Source organism: Mixophyes fleayi, chromosome 3 (assembly GCF_038048845.1).
Source record: "Mixophyes fleayi isolate aMixFle1 chromosome 3, aMixFle1.hap1, whole genome shotgun sequence".
NCBI lineage: Eukaryota > Metazoa > Chordata > Amphibia > Anura > Limnodynastidae > Mixophyes > Mixophyes fleayi.
In genome coordinates, this window is record NC_134404.1 from 339,511,157 (window position 1) to 339,537,529 (window position 26,373).

General features: G+C 40.3%; 2 protein-coding genes across 5 annotated transcripts; one reads left to right on the forward strand and one right to left on the reverse strand.

The window, feature by feature from the left end:
* The first annotated feature begins 1,458 nt into the window (after window positions 1–1,458).
* Window positions 1,459–11,329, forward strand: TRMT61B (tRNA methyltransferase 61B). Of its 2 annotated transcripts, none has more exons than XM_075204389.1 (7): window positions 1,459–2,191; window positions 6,048–6,150; window positions 6,989–7,179; window positions 7,460–7,551; window positions 7,883–8,112; window positions 8,965–9,051; window positions 11,168–11,329. In XM_075204389.1, exons 1-7 carry the CDS (start codon window positions 1,517–1,519, stop codon window positions 11,233–11,235), a joined length of 1,446 nt encoding a protein of 481 aa, XP_075060490.1. In that variant the 5' UTR covers window positions 1,459–1,516; the 3' UTR covers window positions 11,236–11,329. The 2 variants fall into 2 exon arrangements, with proteins under 2 accessions (XP_075060490.1, XP_075060491.1); XM_075204390.1 differs by having other exon boundaries at window positions 1,459–1,750.
* Window positions 11,137–24,456, reverse strand: SPDYA (speedy/RINGO cell cycle regulator family member A). 3 transcript variants are annotated; one of them, XM_075204392.1, is made up of 6 exons: window positions 24,181–24,455; window positions 18,756–18,814; window positions 17,528–17,613; window positions 17,003–17,174; window positions 15,223–15,526; window positions 11,137–11,453 (listed from the first exon to the last, which is right to left on the reverse strand). In XM_075204392.1, the coding sequence occupies exons 1-6, from the start codon at window positions 24,407–24,409 to the stop codon at window positions 11,371–11,373; spliced, it is 933 nt and encodes a 310-aa protein (XP_075060493.1). In that variant the 5' UTR covers window positions 24,410–24,455; the 3' UTR covers window positions 11,137–11,370. The 3 variants fall into 3 exon arrangements, with proteins under 3 accessions (XP_075060493.1, XP_075060492.1, XP_075060494.1); XM_075204391.1 differs by having other exon boundaries at window positions 15,223–15,541; XM_075204393.1 differs by having other exon boundaries at window positions 11,387–11,472; window positions 15,223–15,541; window positions 24,181–24,456.
* Window positions 24,457–26,373: the final 1,917 nt, after the last annotated feature.

Sequence of the window (26,373 nt, forward strand, 5' to 3'; positions counted from 1 at the left end):
TCATGTTGCGGGTTCTGATTTGAGCTCATTTTCTTTTACCACCAGACATAGATATGAGCAGAAATATGGAGTCTTTGGTATCACAGGGTAATGGGCAGATTCGGACATTTTTTTATAGAATATCCACAAATTAGGTCAGAATTATATGTAACATCCCAGAGTGTATCTAGACATTTATAACCCAACCCCCCCCCCCCCCCCCCCCATATAGAGCACAAGATTTAAAAGCATACACATGGGGCTTTCACAGGTGAGACAGGCCATGCTGCAGCTGTTCCCTTTGCTACGGTAGCTATTGCCTTTGGTAACATCTGCAAAAACCACATTTCGTTTTGGTGATGAGGTATTAAAATGATGTGCAAGGGTTGGGGATTACCGATATTCCTGATGGTGTGGGGGCACCAATCAGAGGTGTTTAATGCACAAAAGATCCAGAATATTGCACCTTCTTAGCCTCGGTGTAACTCACACATTATGACTAAACTAAACAACTTCCTTTTCTCTGTCTAGGTGTAAAGTGTAGAATGATATACTCAGAGAAACCAGATCTTATATGTATACACAAAACATATAGGGTACAATATAGAACGTTTTTACATAGTTGCTATGTACATACATATAACCCTCATGGTATACAATGAATTGTCTTCAAAAATAGGACATCCACCTTATACAGAACTGTTGTCAGCCACAGACTTGATTGAGGGACAGATAGGCTGTATTTTGAAAAAGTAAAGTTTCATTTAATAAGGGGAAGGTTCAGATTTGCAGTTTACCATTGCCTTGAGCAGACCTTTACAATCCAACACACAGAGATGTCACAGACCACAAGGTACACACCATCTGAGCTAGATGCTAAATTAATTGCCCCTTAGGGTAAGATCAGAGAACAGTTCTACACAAGTAGACCCAAATGCACTAAATAAAAATACTGGTGGTCTCATCTCTCTGGCTCCTGCTGTTGGGCAGATAGTCACCCTTGACGTTTGCTAACAGCTGGGAAAGGTTTGAACATAAACTAATTCTATTGTAAGGTGATCTACACATCTGACTGGACAAGACAATGCACCCTTCCAATAAACTCTAACCATTCTCTGAATGCATTTTACTGAGAGCTGCACTTCTACTAGTGTATAAATAGATAGATAATAAGTCATGTTCTAAATAACTTGTGCTACAAGGGCGACAATTCTGCGTTGTCTCCTAATGTTTAGTTCTTTAATTTTCTCTTTGCATTTCTGCTTTGTCCTTTTATCATTATATACAGTGAGAAACAGTTTGCAATTGATCTGATCATTAAGAGCTAGTTATAAAGCTTGCAGAGAAGAGTGAAAGGCAGTGCATAGACCCTATGACCATGTGCTGCATTATATGAGCAGTGTCAGTGTGTGCTGTACTCCTGAGCATGCTGGAAACACGTGTGTATGCGGCTGACTTCCTGCTTGTCGCTGAATGACGACGTGATGATCACTGTTTTTTTTGAGAGAGGGGGGGTCTAGGATTTTCTGCACCCGGGATGTCCCCGCTGTGTGTCGGGAGAATGATGCCCTGGCTGCGCAATGCTGTGCTGTGCGGTAAGCTGCCCCCTGCTGGCAGTGCAGGGAGTTTCCTCGCCTGCAGACACCGGGTCCACGTGCAGCGATGTGTCAATCACTCGGACTCCCAAGAAGGTCATGGACCTGCAGCCCCCATACCCACTAGACCTGCACGCCCCCTGGGTAACAGGCGATCCCTGTCTCCTCTGGACAGGGTGAGTCAGATGATCGCTCCCGAGTTCATCTCACAAGAGGTCCATGATTTACTAAGTCCAGATGAAGAACTGTCTGATCCACAGAGAGAGCAGCTCAGCCCAACACAACCCCCATCAGCCCCCCAGGGGAACACGACCCATGCACCACTGCAGGATGATGGAGACCTCTCTCCTCCACAGGGCACACCATTCAAACCAGGGGATCTGGTGTTAGCGGAGTACAAGAGAAGACACTATTCCATGTTCAAGAAGATGTTTGTCCTTAAAAGTTCTGGCAAACTCGTGAGCAACTGGGGGGCCATAAGCAGCCTGGACATAGTGGGCAAACTGCCTGGCCAGAAACTCCTGACCTCCACTGGGCATCAGTTCCTTCTGAAAAGACCCTCTCTAGAGGAATTTGTCACTTACATGAAGAGAGGCCCCACTATCTCATATCCTAAGGTTTGCTCCTCAACACTGTCCAAATGGGCTAATTGTGGTTTGACACTATAAATTTTGCTTTAGGGGCATTGTACAGCCATATACTTCATGATGAAGCCTCCTCTCTGCCGTTCTTTCCCTTCTTCTAATAAAACACCTGCTACACCTCCAGCCCCTGGACTAATTACTTGAGTTCCTCAAGTCAAGGCCCCCCTTCATTCTCTCCAGTCCAGAGGAAAGTAGTTCAGTGGCTAGTGGGGTGGAGGGGTATTTCATTGGCAGGAATGAAGAGAAAGGCAGAGAGAGTGGAAGTGTAGATCATGAAGTTTAGCCCTACAAACTGCTTGGAACACTAAACTTTATTATTACCCAAAGGGTCTATTGTTAGATAGGGGGACGTACTAAAAGGAATGATAGGTTTCGCAACCTATGTTAGCAAATTATTTTGATCAGAAAGAGAAGGTAGTAGAATCTAGTAGAACAGCGCTGTCGGACATCAAAAATATGGTGTTCAATAGACCCAAAATACTTAATTTATCGAATGCTATAATGTAATATTGTAGTTTGACAAATTCGTTTTATTTTTTTCTTAGCTGATTTACAAGCAAAATTTGAATTTTTATGCTTTTTACTGATTTGTCAGTAAATTTAATGCCAGTTTGCTTGTAATTGATGGCTGCAATTTACCAGTGGCTCTGACATTCGTTATTGTTCTCTATCGATAAGCTTGTAACTCACTGGTTGTAGACTGATGTCAGACAAGTATTACATGCATCTGCTTGTAAGCATTCACTGGCAAAACTATCTTTTTTTAAATAAGTGTTTAATATAGTAAACTGACAATGATTGTGTTTTTGTATTATACGTGAAAACAAATATATTTTAAAGGTAGTACCCTACAGCCTGTGTTTTTTACATCTTGTAGTTTGAAAAGTTCTATTTGGGAGTAATGTGGGGAACCACATCCATATTTTAGGTTTTGCAAGGTGTCTCTTTACAACTTAGGCTAGGTACACACTGGAGCGTTTTTGTCCAATAATTGGGCAAACCAACTGACATACGTCCATTCGGTCAGAAGTTGGGTTAGTGTGTGTAGTGACACGATGTCCGATTGTCGACTCATTTGGTTGGTTGTACTGTTTAATATTTTCCGAACAATCGCCTATCGAAACTTTTTTCCAATCGATCCACGAGCAACTGCCGATAGTTCCTCGAGCTGTGACTCCTTTGGGGGCATGTGTATGTTAATTTCTGATGCCTGTCCTACGCGGTGCGGTGTCTGCACGTAACTCATTTGGTAATTAGGTGCTTCTAGCAGGATATCGTTCGATGGATCTCGTATATCGTTTCAGTGTGTACATAATTCATATCTTTGCTCACGACAGTATGGCTGTGAAAAGTCGCTGCCTGGACGGGTTGGTCTTTCATTAACTATCTAAAACGTGACTAGTGTGTACGTATTAATCGTCCAAGTGATCGGACCTACGGTCAAAGGTTAAATCGTTGTAGATAACATGTCAGCCGGAAAATTCTCCAGTGTGTACCTAGCCTTACTCTAACATAGATCTCGGTTACAACAGTGATGTAAATTACATGCCCATAACTCTGTCAAGTAAAATCACCAGGCTCTTGAGAAAAAAAAAAATGCAAAGTTAAAGGAGAAGATGTTTTAGGAGGAAGAGTGGACTATAGCTTTTAAAGAGTGAAGAATCGTTATATACTAACGGCACGCCTTGGCTTTCCATAGTCTTGATAGACTTATTTTTTATTGTCTCACCTCAGAAAAATGGACCATACAAGTACATTAATATTGTAGCAAAACAGACTGTACTCTCGTCTTCTGTGTCGTCCTAAGAATTTCACGTTATTCTGACCAGAACGGCAATTTTTAAATAGATGAGATGTGTTTGTCTTGTTTCTGGGCCTGATTCATCAAGGAACGCAATTTGTATTTTTCTAAATTGAACAGAAACTGCACAAGTACGCCCACATTCAAGTACAAGCAGATCTGAAGAAACGTTTGTAGTTGAAAATCGGTCTAAGTACACTCTGCCTTTACTGCAATTGCCGTATGCAGACTCAATATATATGTATCTATAAAGTCCCAGTGAAAAGCAGATTAAAAAAAAAAAATACATTAACACCTGTTAATAATATAATCATTAATAAAAAATACATTGAAAAAAAATATTTTTTTTTACTTTATTTTTTTTAATATGAAATACATTTATTAGGATGTTATTAATGTCTAATGTACATAAAATTAATTTTTAGTTGCTCTTAATTGCAAACCCATATTCTAGCTGTATACTCAGCCGTCATCACTATGACTTACATCTGTCCTGTAATTGGTGCAAGTGATACTACTAAAAACACGTACCGGAGAGATGCCCAAAGCTTTATCGAGTGGATGTGCGTGTGCTTGACCTTGGCACGCCCTTACTGTACATTGACCCTTTGCGCCCTTGAAATTGTCGACAGTTGGAAGCAGAGCCGTAACTAGGGTGGTGCGGACGGTGCCGTCGCCCCGGGCGCAAGCCCAAGTGGGCGCAGCAGCCGCCCGCTACCTAGCCCTATCTTCTGCCTTTTTACCGTCCACACACGGACATCATGAGAGAGAGAGAGAGATTAACTTTCCGTAGTGGAACGCATGTGCGTTCCACCGACAGGAAGTTCGGCATTTGGAACGCAAAGCGTTCCAAATGCCGAACTTCCTGTCGGTGGAACGCACATGCGTTCCACTGCGGAAAGTTAATCTCTCTCTCTCATGACGTCCGTGTGTATTAGTCCCTTTCAGAAGCTGGATGGAATGCTGCAGTCACGCCAGATCCAGGAGTTAATCACCCTCCAATTTATATAGGAGAGGTAACAAGCTCTGCAGATAGAAACCGGACACGGAAAGGGATATACTGCAACTAACTGTAAGTGAACGTTTCCACTATTCCTGGACACCTATGCCAATATTCAGGATTTACAAACATTAGGAGGAATGTTCATTCAGGACATTGTTTATAAATAGAAGCTTTGTGAATTTTAACTGGTTATCATCTTTTAACCATTTCACATGTTTGCCTCAGTGCTGAACACTGATAAGAAATAACTTTCATTACATGTGGTGCATAATATTACAGAGATTTATAAATGTATACAATTGTGTTTTATGTATGGTTTTTTTCTGGACAGAATTGTACATTATGTAAGTTGAATTTAACCAAACATTTGAAGTAATATGTAATTAATATCCAATAAAGGATAATGAATTGTACAATCACAGAGCCCTAAACTATGCGAAATGGATTTTTCTGAATGGCTTAGACATTTTTAAGTAATGTGGCCATTTAACAAAAGTCTAACAGGAGATATCTTCCTCATTAAGCAAATTATCGCACAATCCAGCAGTCCCCATAATACTCAATGGGGACTGGGGTGTCCCATTGGTCTATATATATATATATATATATATATATATATCTATATATATATATATATATATATATATATATATATATATATATATATATCTCATGCATTTGCAAATATGTGTAACAGAGTTATTTCAGTAAGGTGCTAGCCACACCCCCACATTAGGTTGGCCACACCCACTTGTAAAATGCCACTCCCACTTAGATGGGGGGCGCCGGTGCCTTGTCTCGCCCAGGGCACTAAAATGTCTAGTTACGGCACTGGTTGGAAGTGTCCTCTTGCGTTTGAAGACAAATCACTTGCACTTGTGTTGACTGGCGTATAGTCTGTTTCTGAGCATGCGCAGAGCAATTTTATGCAAAATACGGCTCTTTAATAAATCAGGCCCACAGTGTGTTATTGTGCTATGTGTTGTCATTAATCCCACCTATAAACCTGTTCTCTCCCATATCAGGATATGACAGCGATGATGATGATGATGGATGTCAGCCCTGGGGATGTGGTACTAGAGGCTGGATCGGGGTCCGGAGCGCTCAGTCTGTTTTTATCCCGTGCTGGTAGGTAGGTCATTCATTTTATTTAGAATCTGAAGGGATTAAATGAAAAACACTTCCTAAAACAACCATACCAGTTTAAGATGTTTGTTTCCAACTCTTCCACTATATTGTTCTTAAATCCTGTCCCCCACATTAGTATGTAGATGGGGGTCGGGATTCTTTGGTTTGGGTTGGCATTGAAGGACCCAACAAGGGCTAGACATGCTAGCTGGCTCCTGATTGGCTGGGTGTGGTGCTCTTACTCTCGTATCGCATCCAGCACTGCTAGCCAGTAGCTATGTACTAAATCGCATCCAGCACTGCTAGCCAGTAGCTATGTACTAAGACCCTGCTGGATTGAACCAATGACGGAAGTCAGAGGTGGCAACCCCACTTAAAGGTCAGCGTAAGAGGGATAAAAAAAATCTATATATATTATGAAGGAGGAAATTCCTTTTAACTATTAGCCTAAGGAAAACACATTTGGTTACTGAAGAAGCCTTCAGTACACACGAGTGTTAAAGGGAGTAATAAGCCTATTTTGACCGACTAGAATGCCTGTTGGATCTCTCCTTTCATGTGCTTGATGCAGATAAGCAGGACAATAACAGAGCACATTTCGAGAGAAAATATCTGTGATGAGATTCAGTCTTTCCTATATTGAACCTGAAAGTGGCACAATTGTTACTTTTCAGAATTTGTTTTTTAAGGATGTCCTGTCAACACCGAAATGGCAAATGCTGGAAATGTATATTATTCCAACAATTTTGAAATACCAGTAGGATACATTCCATGAAGTCTAAGCAGCGGATGTGTTACTGATTTCTGCAGAGTAATAGGAATACATTCTACTTTCCAGTGGGGTCGGAGGGCTGTGTACACAGCTTTGAAGTACGCGCTGATCACCACGCCATAGCAAAAAATAATTTCCTAAAGTGGAAGAACGGTTGGCAGACGAGGTGTGGCCAGCCTTGGCCAGATAATGTGCAATTCATCAACAGGAACGTACTGGATACTTTGCCAGACTATAAATCGGTAGCATTTGATGCGGTAAGTATAAGTTGGGAAGCAGGTCATCGCCATTGTGAGATGCATCTAAATATTGTAAAATAATTGTATACACTATTGTGTCTTGTGGTAGACTGAATAATATGAGGGCAGAGGGCGTATTTGCTGACATTGGGTGGTAATAGGATATTAGTTTGGGAGATGGGCTTTTCTAGTTCAGGTAATTATGCTAATCAGTGGCATGCTTGGTTATTGTTATTAATATGAAACCATAAATGTTGTTCAGACATTTGTAGACATTCCCCTTGTATTTGTGTTGTAGGCAGCTTTGGACATGTTAAACCCACACGTTGCATTGCCGGCCATAATTGAAAACCTAAAGCAGGGCGCTGTCTGTGCTGTATATATAGCAAAGTAAGTGCACGGCATCTATCTACTAATATGGTTTTTCCTGGAATGCATTATTATGGTAATAATTTCTGTTTATATTTGGACACTAATACATCATGATTTTAAATCAGTTTGTTGAATCATCAGTTCATTATTTAAGGTATCAAGACTTATAGTCCTTAGTATATTAGTGAAGAGTCTGTGCAGGTTTGCTCATATGTAACTCTGCATTACAACAAAAATAGTTGGAAGACCAGTAGGGAAAACCTGTGTGTGCATAAACTGAGACGTAACATGGGAGAAAATACAGGTACTAGCAGATGTAACTAGCTGTTCTGTGTTCCATACTTTGAAGCATTACACAGGTAATTGACCTGCTTGAGGGCATCCGATGTTGTGAGCTCCCCCTATTATGTGAGAAGGTTGTGGAAGTCAAGATTACGGATTGGCTAGTTGCCCCATCTTTCCGTAAGGATGGCAGCATTTCCAAGAGGGTAGGACCCAAGCTGACATTACCACCTGAAAATCAAATTCTGGAAGAAACAGATGATGATGATGATGATGATGAAGAAAGCCAAACAGACGGTAAGAGATTACAGGTTTATGACACAATTTTTGTCAAATTCACACATGAACTGATCTTGACACATGGTCTGAGCATCAGAAATAACTTATAAATATGTCAATCCACGTTAGGAAGCCAAATTGGACAGATCAGAGCTTTGGGCTGAGCACTGGATCACACAAGGGCCTAATAATAGTGAGCTTGAAAGATGACCACAAGCAGTCATCTGCAAATCACATATATACGGGAATAATCAACAATGTACAGTCCCTTTTGGGGTCATGTATGACAATAATGGGCCAATTTTCTACTAATTCACCTAGCCAGCGATATGAAAACATTCTTGAAAGGAAGATTACCTTTTATCATGTCTACTGTTTACACGTTACACATCTCTCAGTATATACCGCCATTTCTATAACATATATTACCCCCAAACAAAACATCAGTCCTAATGTGGCCCAAGTACAGTAAGACGTGTGATATATATATATATATATAAAATATATATTACATGACCCTGTGCAAAATTCTCCATGTAGTGTTGCCCAAACATACAAATGTAATGTGTGAGAAACACTATGGGATGCATAAACCTATATCTAAAAAATTATAATTTTTATGATCGTTTTAAAATATAAACTGTGTAAAATATACATTGTAAGGTCCTTTCTATTCGTTTAAAAGACATCTAGACATTTTTGCAGAGAACTGTGTTTTTCCCATTAAGTTACAATCTCTATTGAAAACTGCACAATTTTCTTGCCGTTTAGTTATTTTTAATTTTACGCAACTTATTTCAACATATTTTTTTTTAAAATTCCTAGTTTGATTGTACTTTCTATACAGCTATCTTTGTGTTCTTCCTGTAGAGGATCTCGAGCTTCCGACTAAAGATCAGCCTTTTGGACAGATGCCTTATATTGCACGCCCTCTGCCCTGGCAAACAGGACATACAGGTAAATACAATGTATGCTGTACAAGGGCTATAATTTATGGCAGGGGTGGTCTTGACATAATGGTCGGCTGTAGATCCATTTAATATCTGCAAAATTACTTTTTACTTGTTCTTGTGGCAGTACCAATACTTCTCCTTTCCAGCATCAAGGCAAACTTTAAATGGGAAAGTAAATGATGACCATTCTACAAATGGTTACGTAAAGCATCTGGATGTAGCCATTTCTCAAAAGCAGAAATTTTCTGAGTACCTATATGTGCTCATGGAGGTTATTTACACTAAAATTATATTCTCTGCGTTCACGTGTAGTCCAGTTCAAATGACTTCATCGGGTGTAACAGTTTAGCAGATAGTCACGATCGCTTTCTAATAAGAATATGAAATAAAAATTCAACAATTCTTCCACTAGAGAATTTGCAGGGTCCCTGCTCACACATGGATTTCTTCATATTTTTATGGCAACGATTAAGCTACTATCATGTGAGCTGGCAGGACTGTCTGACCATGGCTGTTCTTACAGAAGTGTCACCAGTACACCAACATCACCTGTTTCTATGAGCCGGCGTAGGGAGTGCTAGAGCCTCCTCTAAACCACAAACTGGCTATATTTATAAAGGTTATATTTAGGCTTTTGTCTGAAAGGTACAGAGCCTGTTTTCACAGGTAATTAATATGTATTTTGTTTTTTAAAGCCACAGTTATGTTTTTAAGAGGTTTTTTTAATCCTGTATTTTTTACTTTCTTTTAGCTGAGAGAATAAAAAGGTGATGCAGAAATTAGATTGCACACTGAAAAGCAATGTTTTATAAAGAAAAATGCATATGTACCTGTTGGGCACTTAAACCTTTTTAAGTCTATGAGAAATCATTTTAGATTTTAGAGGCCTAAATGTTGCAGATTACAAGATGGAAAACAAACCTGTCTTCATTCAAATAAGTAACACAAGTTAATATTTTGCTGATCCCTACAATATAGTATAACAGAAGGCAGTTTAAAACTATATTGAAGAATAGGCTGGGTATGAAAAGTCGACAGTCATAATGTCTATATGTTTACATGTTGATGTCCACATGCTTGAGTTCAGGCCATGTGAAATCCCCATGTTATAAATAGGACTAGTGCCATAAGACCTCATTTTGTGCCGGGAACTCTTAGGAGCTAGAATTGCGTCATTTATCTGGGTTTTTTATTTTACAAAAGATTCATGAATATATTACAGATAAAGACCCTGGATGTAGGTGAGATATAAAGAGGGTAAATGAGGGTAGAGTATGGATATTTTTATTTCAATTAAAAGTCTTTTAACTTGTGTGTTTTATTTACATTTTTCCTTGGTGCTCCTGCGTGCAAGGGCATGCTGGCACTTGTGGATCCCATAGTGCTAGCATTCCTTGGCAGCCATGGGTATGCTGGTGCTTGTAGGGTACCAGGGACATAATGCATTTTTATTATGAAGTCATTATTATCCCACACCTACTGCCCAGGGGTGTGGGAAGAGCCCTAGTGCTATCAGCACGAGGCAGGTTAAGCCTAGGGAGTGGGGTCCGCACTTTTTTTGCAGACCCGATCTCCTTAGGGAATCCAGCCACATGCTGACCAGCCTAGGATTGGTTTAGCATTATGGCGGGTTTTCCTGCTATAGTGTCACCAGCCCAGGCTGGCAATAGTAAAATTGGGGGGACCTCACACTTTTTGTCCCCCTGATGTTACTAGTAGCAGCCTAGGCTGGCAGTACAAGGGCTGGTTAGAGCTGTTGGGGAGGGCATCATTTTGTATGTTTTTTTTTTTCCTGTTTCCTGTATTGCTGTTTTAAATCTAGTGATTTATGTCAACATATTGACTGTTGTTGACAATCCTGTAGACATTTTACATGCCGACAATTGTGTCAATCTAATGAACATGTAGACCTTTAAACTGTGTAGACATTATGACTGTCAACATTTTGGTGTAGACATTTTCATTATCGACATTTTGACTGTCGACTTATTAACTACATCCCTGAAGAATGTGTTATTTATTGTGACTGGACCTGTCTTGTGAGATTACTGAATGTAGGGTGGTGAATACCTGAATTAAATGAATCCAATTTCACCACAACTGGTTATTTTATTTTGCAGCTTTTCTTGTGCAGCTGAGGAAATTCAAACCAGCACCGGAACATACAGGAACGGGAGACCACAGCTGATGCCAAGGACTTAACACATCATCTCTTGGACAGTATTCTATACAGTGATATCAATTATGTACAATAAATAAATTATTTAGAACTTTCAACTCAATGGACTAAAGCAACGTTTACTTTTACAAGCGGAGGTGAAATCTATTCCTCATTGCTGGTAAACCACTCCATGGACTTGTCCTGGTTCCGGACACATCGTCTCGTCTCTTTGTTCGCTTGGTTATCTGAAGAGAGAAGAAAGAGCTACAAAATAAACATTTAACAATAAAAATATATATATATATATATATATATATATATATATATATATATATATATATATATATATATATATATATTGTTGATAGAGAAAACAAGTAGGGCGCCCAATGTGTAGTATCAGATAGAAATGGGGACGATATAATAAACTGCGTACCGTAAGGATTCCAGAATCAGGTGGTAATATGAACTCACATGAGGTACCTCATGTGAGTTCATATTACTTTTTTATTAAAGTGTTATTTTTTACTCTGACATGGCAATTTTGTTTTTGTCTGTCTGCCTATGATATCTGTCTGATCGACTATACTATGATGGACTGTTGATCTTGAGCACATATACGCTACCTATATTACAGGATTTCTGGTACGCAGATTTTTTGTTTTTATTTGGAGGTGTATATCTAACATTAAGCCATTTTGGTTATTGGGCTTCCACTATTGATAGTGGTGGAGGATTCATCACAATTGGTGTTACATAACACAACTATACTACACTATATGTGCTTTTATATCCACATTGTCATCATCCTGTGGGCGAGGGGGAGGTATTACCTCTGAAGAGGAACTCCTACCATACCACCTGATTCTGGAATCCTTACGGTACGCAGTTTATTATATCGTCCCCATTTCTATCTGATACTACACATTGGGCGCCCTACTTGTTTTCTCTATCAACAGTTACCTCAATTCTTCCGGATTAACCATCTGGACACAAGTCATCTGCGGCTGCCGCTCTTCAATTGAGCTATATGTGTTTTCTATTACGGGACTGATCATCTGGCACATTTTTATACCAATTATACAAATTGGTGGTTACAGTGTGGTTGCTAGCGCCTTATTATATTGATCTTGTGCATATATATATATATATATATATATATATATGTTAGTGCGTAAGTTATAGGGGTGTACAGATAACTACACAGCTGTGTATAGCAATGTGAGCAAGATCATAGGTTATAATACAGATTATTGTAATTCCTGATCCATAAATGTCATGGCTGAAACTTCACAATGACTACACATTAATATAAAAAGTCCTCTATAAATAACTTTCCCAGAGGTATTGGGTCCAGTCAGCCAGAAGTATCTGTGCATGTATATATATTGAATCTGGAGTAAGGTGACTTCTCATTATATGGTGCTCTATTCCACTGTCCTTCTCTTAATTAGGAACACTAACAATGTCCCACAGATGGATATGGAGGTATAATTATAGTAGAAAATAATGAGCTCTCCAGAACATTAATTTCAGTTTAATTAGGTAAAAATACGTGAGTCTCACTGCTCTGCTGACAGCCAGGCAGGGATGAAGTCTCTATCTAATGTTGCAGAGAGAATAAAGGACAAGTCCAAGTCAATACAGATAGTTGTGTAAATTCCATTGACGTGTTTCGTCACCTTGGTGGCTGTAACATTGTGCACATTGTCAGTGAATTTATATCTCTCATTGCCAATGATTGTCTCCATTAATCAATCAGCAGCTACTCATATGTAAAAAAGCAACAACATAAAATATCTCCTATTGTCAAGAAGTGTATATATCATTTCAAATTGAAATTTTCAATAATAAAATAGCATATTAGATAAAAAATATGTAAATTACAAGTGTATACTCTTCCATCAAACATCTTGTTAAATTTCTAAAATGTTTGTATTAGAAATATAATTCCCTAATAAAATTAGTTTTTTACATTCTAAACTTATCAGAAACCTTTTGCATTAATTTATAACCTAAAACTGTTTTAATTATCAAGTTGAAGCTCCAGAACACAAAGAAAATTACCCAACTAGAGCTTTCACAATATACCCATTGTATTATTTTAAGAATATCAAAAACAAAAGCACCAAACATATCTAAATTGTGGTATCCAACCTCCAACTGTTTAATTATCAGGTCTGCAATAAAGAGCACGCAGCACAGATCACGTGACCGGTACATCAAGCCTTTATTAACTTAAATGGTCAGATCTGGTGACCACTTCAATGACTGTGTACTGAATGTATATATATCCTTATATATACTGTATAATATAATGTACATATACACACATGTATTTTTTTATTATTATGTTTTTCTATCAACTTAAATCTATCAAATGATAAAAATTAAACATTAGTTTATCCTATCTGCATTGCTGGACTTGTCCTTTATGGTCACAATGACATTAGATGAGCCAGGAAAACTTCATTCCCTGTATGTCAGTTCTTTCAAATAGGTAATTAATTTTGGTGATTATTGGAAGATTATTTTTTCATCCTCCCGGATTATATATCTGACACAGTCAGATTATTTTAATATTCCAGATTATTCCAGTTTTGCCACTTTTTCTCCCAAGGAGGGATGAAGGGAATGTAGCTGAGCAATGTTGTTAGACTTTGGTTGGCAACACTAAGGAACATATACTGAAACCAAGGAGCCTAGTACGGAAGAGCCCCAGGTCTTCACAGTGCAGAAATGTTCTACTCAATGAAAAAGGAGCTCGGACAAGAGGCAACATTTGGTAACTGAGACGATTAGAAAGGGGTCAGAGAGAAGACGAATCGGGTTCTAGTTACTTGTTTAGATGGATAAAAAGTCAAAGTTAACATCAGAAAATCATTGCATGAAATGCCGAACATAAGTGTTGGGAGTGTAGAACGAATCTACAAGGAAACTTCAGGAAAGGGAATTAGAGGAACATAATTAGACAAATAAAGGGGTGACATGGAGATGTTTTGCAATACATATCATCTGAATTGATTTTAGGTACAGGCGATAAATTACAAATTTAAATGTGTCAGCTACTAGTCAATTAGAGAAATCTCTATCCCTGTCCCTCCAACAAAGATAATTATCCCAACACAATCAACCCAACCTCGACTCCCCCCCCCCCCCCCCCCTAAATCTCAAAATGGGTCAGCCTGGTCCGCATTAGACCTGCTTTACTCTGTTTATTGTTGATAATTGTGATATAACACACACTCTGTACCAAAATGTTCACATTCATTGTCATTGTGTGGCTACAGGGATCTTACAATAAACAAACTCTTGTGACAATGTTTCACTGGCTCTGGCTTGTATTGAGGTCCAGGTAGAATTGTCAATTTGAAGCTGATTATTGTCTTTCTGGCTGTATTATGTCACGGATGAGAATACCAATACAGTGAATAATTTTGCCCTCATACTGATTGGTGGATGAGTAGTTGGCCTGTATGTGTCAGGGATATGCAATGTAACATCTCTAATACCTATATCTGGAGACGGGTTTGTCCTACAATTGCAGAGGGAATAATAATACTAAATTACACTTTCTTAAAACAATGGTTGCATCATAAATGTGTATCTAAATTAGTGGTTCTTCTTTGTTGGTTTTAAAGTGAAAATATCAAAATAAAAATAACATCTGTTGAGAAATAAAGCTAGTTAAAAGTGGAGACAAACAGAGTACGTTGTCCTTACTGACTGTTCTCAAAGCTTCCCTGGAACACAGAGTACCATGCACCTAACAGCACGCTTTAAAGAGTGCATTAAATGCTTAAAATGAATGCCCATGTGTACAAGAGGACACCACACCCGTTGCCGTCGCAGGCACCAAATTGACTATGCCCATCATACACAGATCTATTCATGGCATTGAACCTAAGTGGGAACACAACCTTTTTCAAAACAATCAAATTTAAAGCAAATACAATATAATATACAATATATAATATGATACAATTAAGAAATTTGTCACAGAGATAGTCAAACCTTGGAAGTAGCGGTAGAACTGCGGAGAATCAATCAGCATTTTATCCTCTGGTGAATCTGGAGTATCGTGTGGCACTATCTGCTCTCTCACGGGTAATGTGGTATCAGATGAAGACGATGAAGAACTGGATAAGCCCAGACCGATGAACCGTCCTTTCTTACCGCACAGGGAACAGTCTAGTGGTGTGGCTGAAGGGCCACGGGGGAGGATGGAGTCATCTTTACCGTAATTTCGCACTGCACCGCTGTGGTGTTCAGAACGTTCACGCCGCCAAATGTAATGCGCAGGTGCAATTGCCATGACCTGCAAGAATAACATCTGCTTTTAATCAGCGGCAGTATTGCCTAAATGAAATAATACTAATTCTTATCTCAGATGTGGAGGAAAAGTTTCATAGTACAAAGTAGGCCAGCAAACCTACAGAGCACTAGGCTAGGCTAAGCTTCTAGTTATACGTAGCCTTAGATAAGGATATCGGAAGCATGGAGGTGCATTGCCTTTAAACAAGATTACTTTTTAGTTAACCAGCCAGTTAAAATAACTGGGGGAGCAGAGGAGTAAGGGAAGTGGAGGAGAGGGGGAGCGGAGGCGAGGGGAAGCGGAGGCGAAGGAGAAGTGGAGGAGAGGGGGAGCAAAGGAGAAGGGGGAGCGGAGGCGAGGGGAAGCGGAGGCGAAGGAGAAGCGGACGAGAGAGGGAGCGAAGGAGAAGGGGGAGCAAAGAAGAAGGGGGAGCAAAGAAGAAGGGGGAGCCGAAGAACGGGGGAGCGGAAGAGAAGGGGAAGCCAAGGAGAGGGGAGCGGGGGAAGGGATCTGTCAGCTCGTTCGTTGCTCTCTCTCTCTATAAGCACCTGTCAGGTCAGACTAAAAACTGTAATAAATGGAAGAATTTTTTTTTCAACTGTCACTCCCCAAAAAAATGGAGTTCCATTTCCCTTGATATATTAACAAAATTATAACAAACAACTAGGGGCACCAAAGAAAGAAAAAAATCGAATTCAAAAATAATAATCCTGCTTACAATGGATATGGCAGCATAAAACTCCAAACTCCTAGTTTGCACAAAACATTATGAGATATATTAAGAACAAATTTAATATAACATCACTATAAAAAATAATAGCTACAATTCCACACAGTACAAAAAAATGTAGAAATACCTATAAAAATGCCTGATTGGGGGTAGAGTGGCCGCAAGTGTTCACTCACTATTTAATAAATGTGGATGCTATTAATTTAATATCAGGGCTGGGTGCAGGGAAATTGGCTTTATTATTAAATGTAAATGCTATTAATTAAAATGTAGGACTGGTTGGGGGTATGGTGGGCTCAAGTGTTCACTCACTGCTCAGCTTTCCAGGAGGTGAATAGTAACTATCTCTTTACAAACAAGACCCCAACATTCCAGGATCCCAACAAGCAGCAACTGAACTTAAGACACCAGCAGCAGCAGTAGTGAAAACTACAAGAACAGGTAGAAGAGTGTAGCATAGTGTCGGAGAACGGTCTAGCCCTTGTAAAGAGCTAGGCACACACCCATAGTAGGATGGCTACGTTTCCTCCGGTAGTGCACCGTCGTTGGGAGGCAGCTTCTATACTCACAAAGATTTTATATTATTTATTATTTTTTTTATGGTGGAGGGGGGCGCCAGTGGTCTCTCTCACCCAGGGCACGAAAATGTCTAGTTACGGCTCTGCTTAGAAGACTTCCAATTAAAACGTGTCCGCTCCCCATACAATATTTGCAGTGTTTAGGAAAGTTTCTGTACCGTAGTAACTAACCTCTTCACAGCAGCGTCTGCTCACAGCTGCTCTATAGTCTATTCTAGACCACAACTGGTCTCTTGATTTCAGAAAATTGGCGAAAAGTTTCCGCCAGTTCTTCCCTAAAGCCCAGGGGAAGATTTCATACTTGTCTTCTTCATAATCCTCCTCCAATGTATTTGCTAAATATCTATAAAACAAAGACAGACAAGAGGTTTCTATTGCACAACTAAGAACATTACTAAATCTCTAAAGGAAGAATTATAATAATTGTTTGGGTTTGGTTCCACTGAAGCTCACAGTGTTACTCACTGTTACCAACCTGTGGCTCTCCAAGTGTTATGCAGTTACAGTCCCCAACATGCTATGCCAGCAGATAGCCAGCTGAAAGCTGGCAGGGCATGCTGGTACTTGTAGTTTCACAACACCTGGAGAGGCACAGGTTGGCCAGACCTGGTCTAGAATCCCGCTGAGCAGTCAGTGACTTCACTATAAATCTACAATAAAATAATGTAAACACTTATATTAATAAGTAATACTCACAAAGCAACAAAGAAATTAGCTCTGGTGTACTCATTCATACTGAATCCCGCTCTCTTGAAATAAACAAAGGTCATCGCTAAAAGATACTGTGGAAAAAAAAATTACTCCTTAAAACATCATCTGATAATGTATAATACTTCACAGCTTATGTGTAATAAAGCACAGCAAAGCAAATATACATCCATTCATTTTCGTTGACTGAGATGCAGTAACAATTACATCAATGGCAGAGAGCTAATTGTAGCTGGATGATCAGAGGGAGCTCCTGTGTAAATTAACATTTCAAAATACATGCAGTCATGAGAAAAAGAAAGTATAGCCTCTTCTATCCTTACCAGATCCTAAAATTAATAAATATAATCTAATGTGACAATAACACATAACAAAATGTATTTATCATTATTTAAGAACAAAATAAGACAACATGAAGGAGCCATATGTGAATTACAGCCCATGGTTCATTTGGCCTCACGTTTCCCTCTAGAATATTTTGGTGTGAAGAGGAGCTCATAATGGACACAATGATGGTGAGGCATCCTGGTCCTTTGGATGCAAAACAAGCCCCAATCATCACCCCTCCACCACCATGCTGGACGGATAGTATGAGGATCTTGTGATGAAATGCTGTGTTTGGTATTCATCGCACTGCATTTAGATTAAACAACTCCACTTTGGTCTCATCTGTCCAATTTTTCACAAACAAACACTAATTATTTATTGTGGCACACTCTACCTCCTGGTTCAGACCATCATTCCTGGCTGACTACCGGTCACGGTGTGCTGTACGGTAAAACTAAAGGTTTTCCACCCGATTATCGTTCCACTCACACGATAAATGACCGTAACGTCCAATATGGCAGTAGTGTTTACGCTCTCAGGATCATATTTTATTGTTCCAAAGAACATCGTTTCATTTGATTTTATAAACGGACTATAAAGCTCTATAAATGATGGAACGATGTCGGGCACATTCGGCGGTGTTTATGTAAACGTGTATAGTGTGTATACATGAATTGGCTGCTGATCGGGACTTTCAGTCGGTGGTAAAATCATTACTGATATCGCATCGGGAGAAATTTTGTGTAGTGTGTGCCCAGCCTCAGGTACAACATTTTACAATATTATGTAGATGACATTTAGTATACCTTTTTTGTACTGTAGTAATGTTATTGTTTAATGACATATTGATATTATGTTGATAAGAATACCATTATTAAAATCAAATTACCTTATCTGCTACTTTACAACAACAATCCATCCACAAGAAATCTTGAATTAAATCATCATCTGTAATTAAATAAAAATTTGATTTATATCTTCAATAGCAACATTAAAACTAAATTAAATGTTTACTATATCATCATCATCATCATTTATTTATATAGCGCCACTAATTCCGCAGCGCTGTACAGAGAACTCACTCACATCAATCCCTGACCCATTGGGGCTTACAGTCTAAACTCCCTACTATACACTCACACACAGACAGAGAGACAGACAGGGAGAGACTAGGGTCAATTTTTGATTGCAGCCAATTAACCTACAAGTATGTTTTTGGAGTGTGGGAGGAAACCGGAGCACCCGGAGGAAACCCACGCAAACACAGAGAGAACATACAAACTCCACACAGATAAGGCCATGGTCGGGAATCGAACTTATGACCCCAGTGCTGTGAGGCAGAAGTGCTAACCACTGAGCCACTGTGCTGCACTATATTTGGTTTTAAAACCAAATTCCTACCTCCTAGACTGCTAGTACTATTCCTATTGTATTCTAATGTCTGTACTTACTATTCCTCGTATAATTTATGTATCATACACAGATAGAGCAACAATCATGCCATTCAACCATAGAGTATAGCGTAGGAGGCATCACGTCATTTCATGTTACATCTTTGCGCTATAAGGCATTGTACATATTGTGTGGCTCAATATTAATATATAATTATATGTTATAGATCACATTTACAATTTATACATGCTTTGTCATATATGAAGAAGAGAGAGTGTAACAACCGCACTAGGTATTTGTATAATTAACACCCCTAGATAAATTTCTATATATTATTAGGATTACTCAGGATATGTCAATCATATTTGACTGTCACTCAAATACAATACAAGACCCAAAAAAAAAAAGTGGACATAGGGGCACTCTGGGATGTATGAAAATAATGTTTAAACATTTTAATCTTTATTAGTCAAGTAAAAAATGTCATTTTAACCTATGTTGATGAAAAAGGCCGTTAAAGCTACCTATGCGAAAAGCTCGTCTGCGTTTTTTCTGTTGTCCGTCTATATTGTTCTCACAAGTTGTGTAGGGCAGTACCTCTATATTAGCCACTTTCCCTATTGGATTCAGCACCATCAGCTGTATCCCAAACATAAACATTGGATTCTCCTAGCCGTCTGTCTCACTCATAAGAAGCAGAGTCCATACCTATCCAGGCTCCTATATTATACAGGCTTCACATTAATTGACTAGATAGACAGTACTAATTGAGCTTGTCAGAATAGACAGGTTGTCTCATAGGACACTATTTACCTAAGGGTCAAGAGTACTCGGGGGGAATGAATGGGTCTAATAGACTTTTTATTTATATGAGCCACATGTGTAATAAACATGACCACCAATAGAGGTCACTTATCCATTCCTGTATGGTACTTATGATCATTAATCAAGGCTCAACAAATATAAATCATATTTCTACCATTACTATAACTGAACAAGGAGATTTCATTCTCAGTTTATTTATTGAATGGACAATAAGAAGCATAAGAGAAATGAATAATAGTTCAATTATTTATTAATACGGTATACATGACAACAGAGTTATTGTAGTTTATCTACAATTTTAATTCCTTACTAACGTCACTTTCCCTTTGTTTTTAATATTTCCCAAGCTTCTTCATGTAATAGGTTAAAATGACATTTTTTACTTGACTAATATAGATTACAATTCTTAAACATTATTTCCATACATCGAAGAGTGTCCCTATATACACTTTCTTTTATTTTTTGTCTCTTGCTTTGTCATACATGAGCCAGAATATATAGATGTACCAGAGCCACGGGACAGAGAGCCGGAGCATGTAGCCATACCAGAGCCAAGGGACAGAGAGCCAGAGCAGGTAGCCATACCAGAGCCAGGGGACAGAGAGCCAGAGCATGTAGCCATACCAGAGCCAGGGGACAGAGAGCCGGAGCAGGTAGCCATACCAGAGCCAGGGGACAGAGAGCCAGAGCAGGTAGCCATACCAGAGCCAGGGGACAGAGAGCCAGAGCAGGTAGCCATACCAGAGCCAAGGGACAGAGAGCCAGAGCAGGTTGCCATACCAGAGCCAAGGGACAGAGAACCAGAGCAGGTAGCCATACCAGAGCCAGGGGACAGAGAGCCAGAACAGGTAGCCATACCAGAGCCACGGGACAGAGAGCCAGAGCAGGCAGCTATACCAGAGCCAGGGGACAGAGAGCCAGAGCAGGCAGCCATACCAGAGCCAGGGGACAGAGAGCCGGAGCAGGTAGCCATACCAGAGCCACGGGACAGAGAGCCAGAGCAGGTAACCATACCAGAGCCAAGGGACAAAGAGCCAGAGCAGGTAGCCATACCAGAGCTAGGGGACAGAGAGCCAGAGCAGGTAGCCATACCAGAGCCAGGGGACAGAGAGCCAGAGCAGGTAGTCATACCAGAGCCAAGGGACAGAGAGCCAGAGCAGGTAGCCATACCAGAGCCACGGGACAGAGAGCCGGAGCATGTAGCCATACCAGAGCCAAGGGACAGAGAGCCAGAGCAGGTAGCCATACCAGAGCCATGGGACAGAGAGCCAGAGCATGTAGCCATACCAGAGCCACCGGACAGAGAGCCAGAGCAGGTAGCCATACCAGAGCCAAGGGAAAGAGAGCCAGAGCAGGTAGCCATACCAGAGCTAGGGGACAGAGAGCCAGAGCAGGTAGCCATACCAGAGCTGGGGGACAGAGAGCCAGAGCAAGTAGCCATACCAGAGCTAGGGGACAGGGAGCCAGAGCAGGCAGCCATACTACAGCCAAGGGACAGAGAGCCAAAGCAGGTAGTCCCACTAGAGCTAGGGTACAGAAAGCCAGAGAGAGTAGCCACACCAGAGCCAGGGGATATAGAGCCAGAGCAGGTAGTCACACTAGAACCAGGAGACAGGGAGCCAGGGCAGGTAGCCATACCAGAACCAGTGATTGAGGAGTCAGAACATGTAGTCACATTGTAGTGGATTAGGCTGGATCTTAGTGCTAATCTTGATTGACGATGGCCAACCAGAGGTGCGGAGTCTAACGAACTCCCTGGTGTTCACCAAGAACCGCCGCAAGGTGGGATGGGCTTAGCTGCAGGGAGCTCACAGGTCGCGATCCTCTGACCTGCCTCTGGATGTAGCACTAGCGGATGAGATGAACAGGTACGTACACGTAGTCAGGTATCCGAATCTGGTACACAATCGGACGGCAAGGTACAGAATCAGAAGGCAGGCTCAGCGTGAGGGGATTCCTAGGTTCAGTACACGATCGGGCAGCAGAAGTACAAAACAGCAGGTAGGTGCAATATCAGACGAGCCGGGTTGAGAGCACAAGCTATCACCAGAGGATCTTCAGCAAGCCGGGCCGGTACACAAACGCAGGAGAATCAGAGTGGTCAGACTGGTACACTGAAATCAGGTCAGGAACAGAACAGCACAAGGATCCACAAGGAATCAGGAGCCAGGAAGCATACAAGTTGCTCTGACACTCACCGAGTGTCAGAGTGAGGTTTATATAGCCAGCAAGTTCAAAATCCCCGCCCTGAGTCTTGCGATCATGTGACCGCCAATACACAGAAGCGCGGCTTCCGACAACAGAGAGCGGACGGCGCTGGAGCGAGGACAGGTAAGTTTATGACACACATGAAGGCCAGAAGTCAGGGAAAAGAGAGAACAAACAAAGAAAAAGTTAAACAGAGATGTGGATATAAACTAACAATTGAGGCAGAAATACAAACAGACAAAGGAACAGGTACATAAATAAGATACAACAGTACAGGCTACTAATAGACAGATAGGTACACATAGGAAGTAGCAATACAGTGGCACTTGCTTAGTTAACAGGGGAAAGGACAAGGGGTATGCCAAATAATGTTCAAACACTGGATAGGAGCTTGGAATGGGTTTATATGACTACAATTAGAGACTACATCAGGCTGGGTGGAAGATGGTCAGGATCACTTAGGACGCCACAGATCTCCTGAATAAAATTCCTGCCATAGGACCAGTACTCTATGGAATCCATCTTGTCCACTATGGACATTGCAGGTATTTACTAACATTCCACAAAGATGCACATTTGTAGTAAAACCAGAGCAGCCAATCAGACATTTGCTTTTATTGTTTACCTTGCACTAGACAAATAAAAAATAAATGCTTATTGGTTATTATAGGTCTAGTGCAGATTTGCACCATCTGTTTATTTGAGCAATAACTTAAGAAACCATTATATAATAATTTATGACATTCTAGAACGTCAGTTATACCTCCAGCAACACAGTCCACCCACAGAATTAGTTACACAGCTGCGATGTTTCATTCTGACCCACATTCTCTTCATTTCACCTGGACCTCTACTTGCAGCACATGGGATTATGGTGGGATTGCATTTTTTGCCACTATGGCAAAACTGGATGAAGATTTATGTAAACTTGTGGAACTAAACCCAATGTCTAATTCCGCTACATTAAAGACATCCTGATAATCTGAGTTGCAAACGAAAAACTCCTCAAAAAAATAGAGATCCATTTTGTGGACATAGTGATACCCATTAAACACAATGCCCTGTAGACACCCATTTACCACTAGCTCAGACTGGTCTACCTCATTAATGGCTGCTCCCATCCTAAACACATAAATATGTCACAGCTAGGTGATACAATGTATCCACTCTGACAGATAGTTATATACATCTAGTGAGCCTCAGGAGCAACTCTATCAAACAAGGAAACAGCCTGAAACAATAGACACTGAAATAAATCAATCAAGATACATAGTATTAAAGTAGTGAAAACAAACTCAGAAAATCCATACCTGCCTCATAGCTGCATACAATCCATACTCCTATGCCTTTATAGGTAGACAAATCAAAACAACATTTGCATCAATCAGGGGGTATCTACTATATAAATGCCTAGTGGCGTGTGTGGAAAAAAACAAACCAAGCTGCAGCGCCACCTGCTGGGCAGAGTTATACACTGACCTATATATTTCTTGAAGGAGAAGTGACAGTTGGGAGTGGTTGGTGGTTGCCGGGGGTGACAGTGGGGAGTTTTTAACACCTTAAGTAGCTTGATGAAGGATGTGGCGATGAAGATGAAGGATGAGGTGATGGAGAAAAATGATGAGGTGGTGACAAGTGGACAAAACCACGTTAAAAAGGGGCGCTTGCGTCGGGAAGTAACGCTCTTCCCCTGAGAAGGCTTCGGCTAGGCCCAAATGCATGACAAGAACCTTTTTAACACCTTAAGTAGCTTGATTTGACTAGAATGCATGAGTATCATGCACGGGTTAACTTGTATAATATATAGCTATACTGGTGAAGGGTAACTGTATACATAGTGAGGGTTTTATTTTATATTTATCAAACTAAATTGATACATGGTCACCTACCAAACAAGTTAAAGAAAACAGTCATCTCCTGACGCTGGATGATCAGGCACGTTCCTTTCAGCCTTTTAGGAGCATTGTTGTTATACAAGTTATTTTCATAAACGTCTTGACTTTCTTTACGAAGTGGACGCTTCAGAATAAGCTTCTGTTGCTGGAGTAATCTGGATCCAGATTTTACATGAACTGTAACCGTGCTGGGCGTCTTACAGCAGCTCTGATTAGGTCTCATTCTGCAACAGACATAAATCCGCAGAGATTGTGTTACATATATCTATGTAGAAACTTAATAAGATAACTTAAATATAATTCTAAATATAAAATAATTACACTTTCAATTATAAGTATGTTGCAGTTATGTTACCGACACCTGCCAATGGTTTTCATTATAAACGTAACCTATTGTGCACAATTTATGGTACAAAAATAAATCCCAGGCACAGAGGAGGCAAAGGGGTTAAAAATGTATAAAAACACCTGTATATTTCATTCCGCATTAAGCAGTGAAATTTTTCATGTTTCACAAGTGTAATTTGGCCTTAAGTGTTCACAGCACTATCCCAACTAAACTTTATAGAGGACATAACTATATAAATGAAGAGTCTGCAGAGCTTTCATATCGGTTATGAAAGCAGAGATAGTATTCCTTAAAAATAAATTCACCTTAAATAAACTTAGCTCAGGTAAATTATTTGTCAGTAAAAGTAACTTAATCGAATAGAACCGCCTATCTTTTCTTTTTAAATAAAGATAAGTGATAATATAACATCATTTTGTGTAACTTGAGGTTCACTGTGGAACAGGATATTTTGCAGAGGTGCAAAGTTCCAGTGGTGCAATCCTCAAGTCCCAGTGCATATTGTAAATTCACATTTTCTGGAATTTGTAATATATGAATAGAGCTGGGGCAGTAATGGTCAATTCATTGTACCCATCCTAAATTGTTATCAATGGGAAGCTCACAGAGAAGAGGCATTAGCAATATAGGGCAGCACGGTGGCTTAGTGGTTAGCAATGCTGCCTTACAGCACTGGGGTCATGCGTTCCATTCCCAACCATGGCCTTATCTGTGTGGAGTTTGTATGTTCTCCCCGTGTTTGGGTGGGTTTCCTCCGGGTGCTCCGGTTTCCTCCCACACTCCAAATACATACTAGTAGATTAATTGGCTTCTAACAAATTGACCCTAGTCTGTCTGTGTGTGTATAGAATTTATACTGTAAGCCCCAATGCGGCAGGGACTGATGTGAGTGAGTTGAGTGAATGATGATGATGATGAATATCCCCAGTGGCAAGAAACCAGCGAGCAGTAGCAGGAGAGAGTGCTGCACTTGGGAATCCCAGCATTCAGGGTACCATCATGGTCGTACATGGGGTGCACAGTAGACCTCAACATTATATCATAACTTATCTAACTCCACCCAAAACTTGAAATTTAGTTCTGACAGCAAAAACCAATGACAAAACATAGCAGGGAAGAATTCAATTCGGCGTGATGCGTCTCCAAAAAAAGTCCACGGAGACACATTACGCCAATGTTTAGGCTGGAATCTCAATCATTTTTCCACGTACCTCGAAAGCTGGCAATGTGTGCAGTCGGACTTTGCTGTGATGTTCGGCGTCACATCGCCTCGCAATTGAATGTCCGAATTCGCAGAATGCCTGCAATTTCGGTAGGAACCTCTGCTTATTTTTCTGCACTCTTCTATGGGATGCTAAAAAAAACAAGCGGAGATTCCTGCCATAACATTGGCGTGCAGAGTCTCCTATGGATGTTCCTGAGACAATTCAGAGCGAATTTAATCACCCCCTTAGAATGAAGGACCTGGATATTCTGGGATTTGGCCATAACATTTATATAGGTTGCCCTGCACTCCCCAGAAATTTGGGAGTAGATGACTATGATATGTGTGTGTGTGTGTGTGTGTATATATATATATATATATATATATACACACATACACATATATCATAGTCGCCTACTCTCCCAAATTTCTGGGGAGTGCAGGGCAACCTCCCGGGTTATTCAATTTTTCTATATTAAAGTGGTGGGGGCTTATGACGCAAATTGTGCTTTACTGTGGCCAAATAACGCACCCGCCGGGCCCCGTACCCCAACATACCTACACCCCCCCCCCCCCCAATCTCCCGGAGTACCTCTTGCCAAAATTGGCAAGTAGGACGTATACATATATATAT